This window comes from Elephantulus edwardii, unplaced genomic scaffold (assembly GCF_000299155.1).
Source record: "Elephantulus edwardii isolate Elephantulus edwardi_28Jun2011 unplaced genomic scaffold, EleEdw1.0 scaffold00011, whole genome shotgun sequence".
Classification (NCBI taxonomy): Eukaryota; Metazoa; Chordata; class Mammalia; order Macroscelidea; family Macroscelididae; genus Elephantulus; species Elephantulus edwardii.
Window position 1 is genome coordinate 24,576,740 of NW_006399761.1, and position 534 is coordinate 24,577,273.

A 534-nucleotide genomic window follows, 5' to 3' on the forward strand; every position below is an offset into this window, starting at 1 on the left:
AAAGCTCAGGATATAGAAGCTGGAGATGGTACTACATCAGTGGTCATCATTGCTGGTTCTCTCTTAGATTCCTGTACTAAACTTCTTCAGAAAGGTGAGTAAAACACTCAACAAGCTTAATTATTGGAAAGGACAAAGGGGTTTTTTTGTAGTTTTTTTGTTTGTTTTGTGTTTTTTATATAAAAAAGCTTTGAGAATGGTTATTCTTAAGTAATGGACTATCTCATTCAAGCTGTTTCAAATGAAAAATAAATTGGATCTGTATCAATTATAATTAGCAATTGTAGTTATTCAAGTAATAGAGCTCATCCATAAATAAACTTGTATTTGAGTGTAGTTAAACCTTTGTTATTCTTTAAAAATTTAATGCACGAAAATATAAAGCATGTAAAATACGCTGTTTATCTGCTGTAAATTAATAACTAGACTTTGACCTAATAGGGATCCATCCAACCATCATTTCTGAGTCATTCCAGAAGGCTTTGGACAAGGGGATTGAAATCTTGGTTGCTATGTCTCGACCTGTGGAACTGA

The 534-nt window shown here is 32.4% G+C and overlaps 1 protein-coding gene across 1 annotated transcript in view; it reads left to right on the plus strand.

Annotated features, from left to right (window-relative positions):
* Positions 1-534, plus strand: part of CCT4 (chaperonin containing TCP1, subunit 4 (delta)) — an 18,534-nt gene that overhangs the window by 5,351 nt on the left and 12,649 nt on the right. Inside the window, exon 4 of the mRNA XM_006881031.1 lies at positions 440-533. Coding sequence (XP_006881093.1) covers positions 440-533 — 94 coding nt within the window. The remainder of the gene's footprint in view (positions 1-439; position 534) is intronic.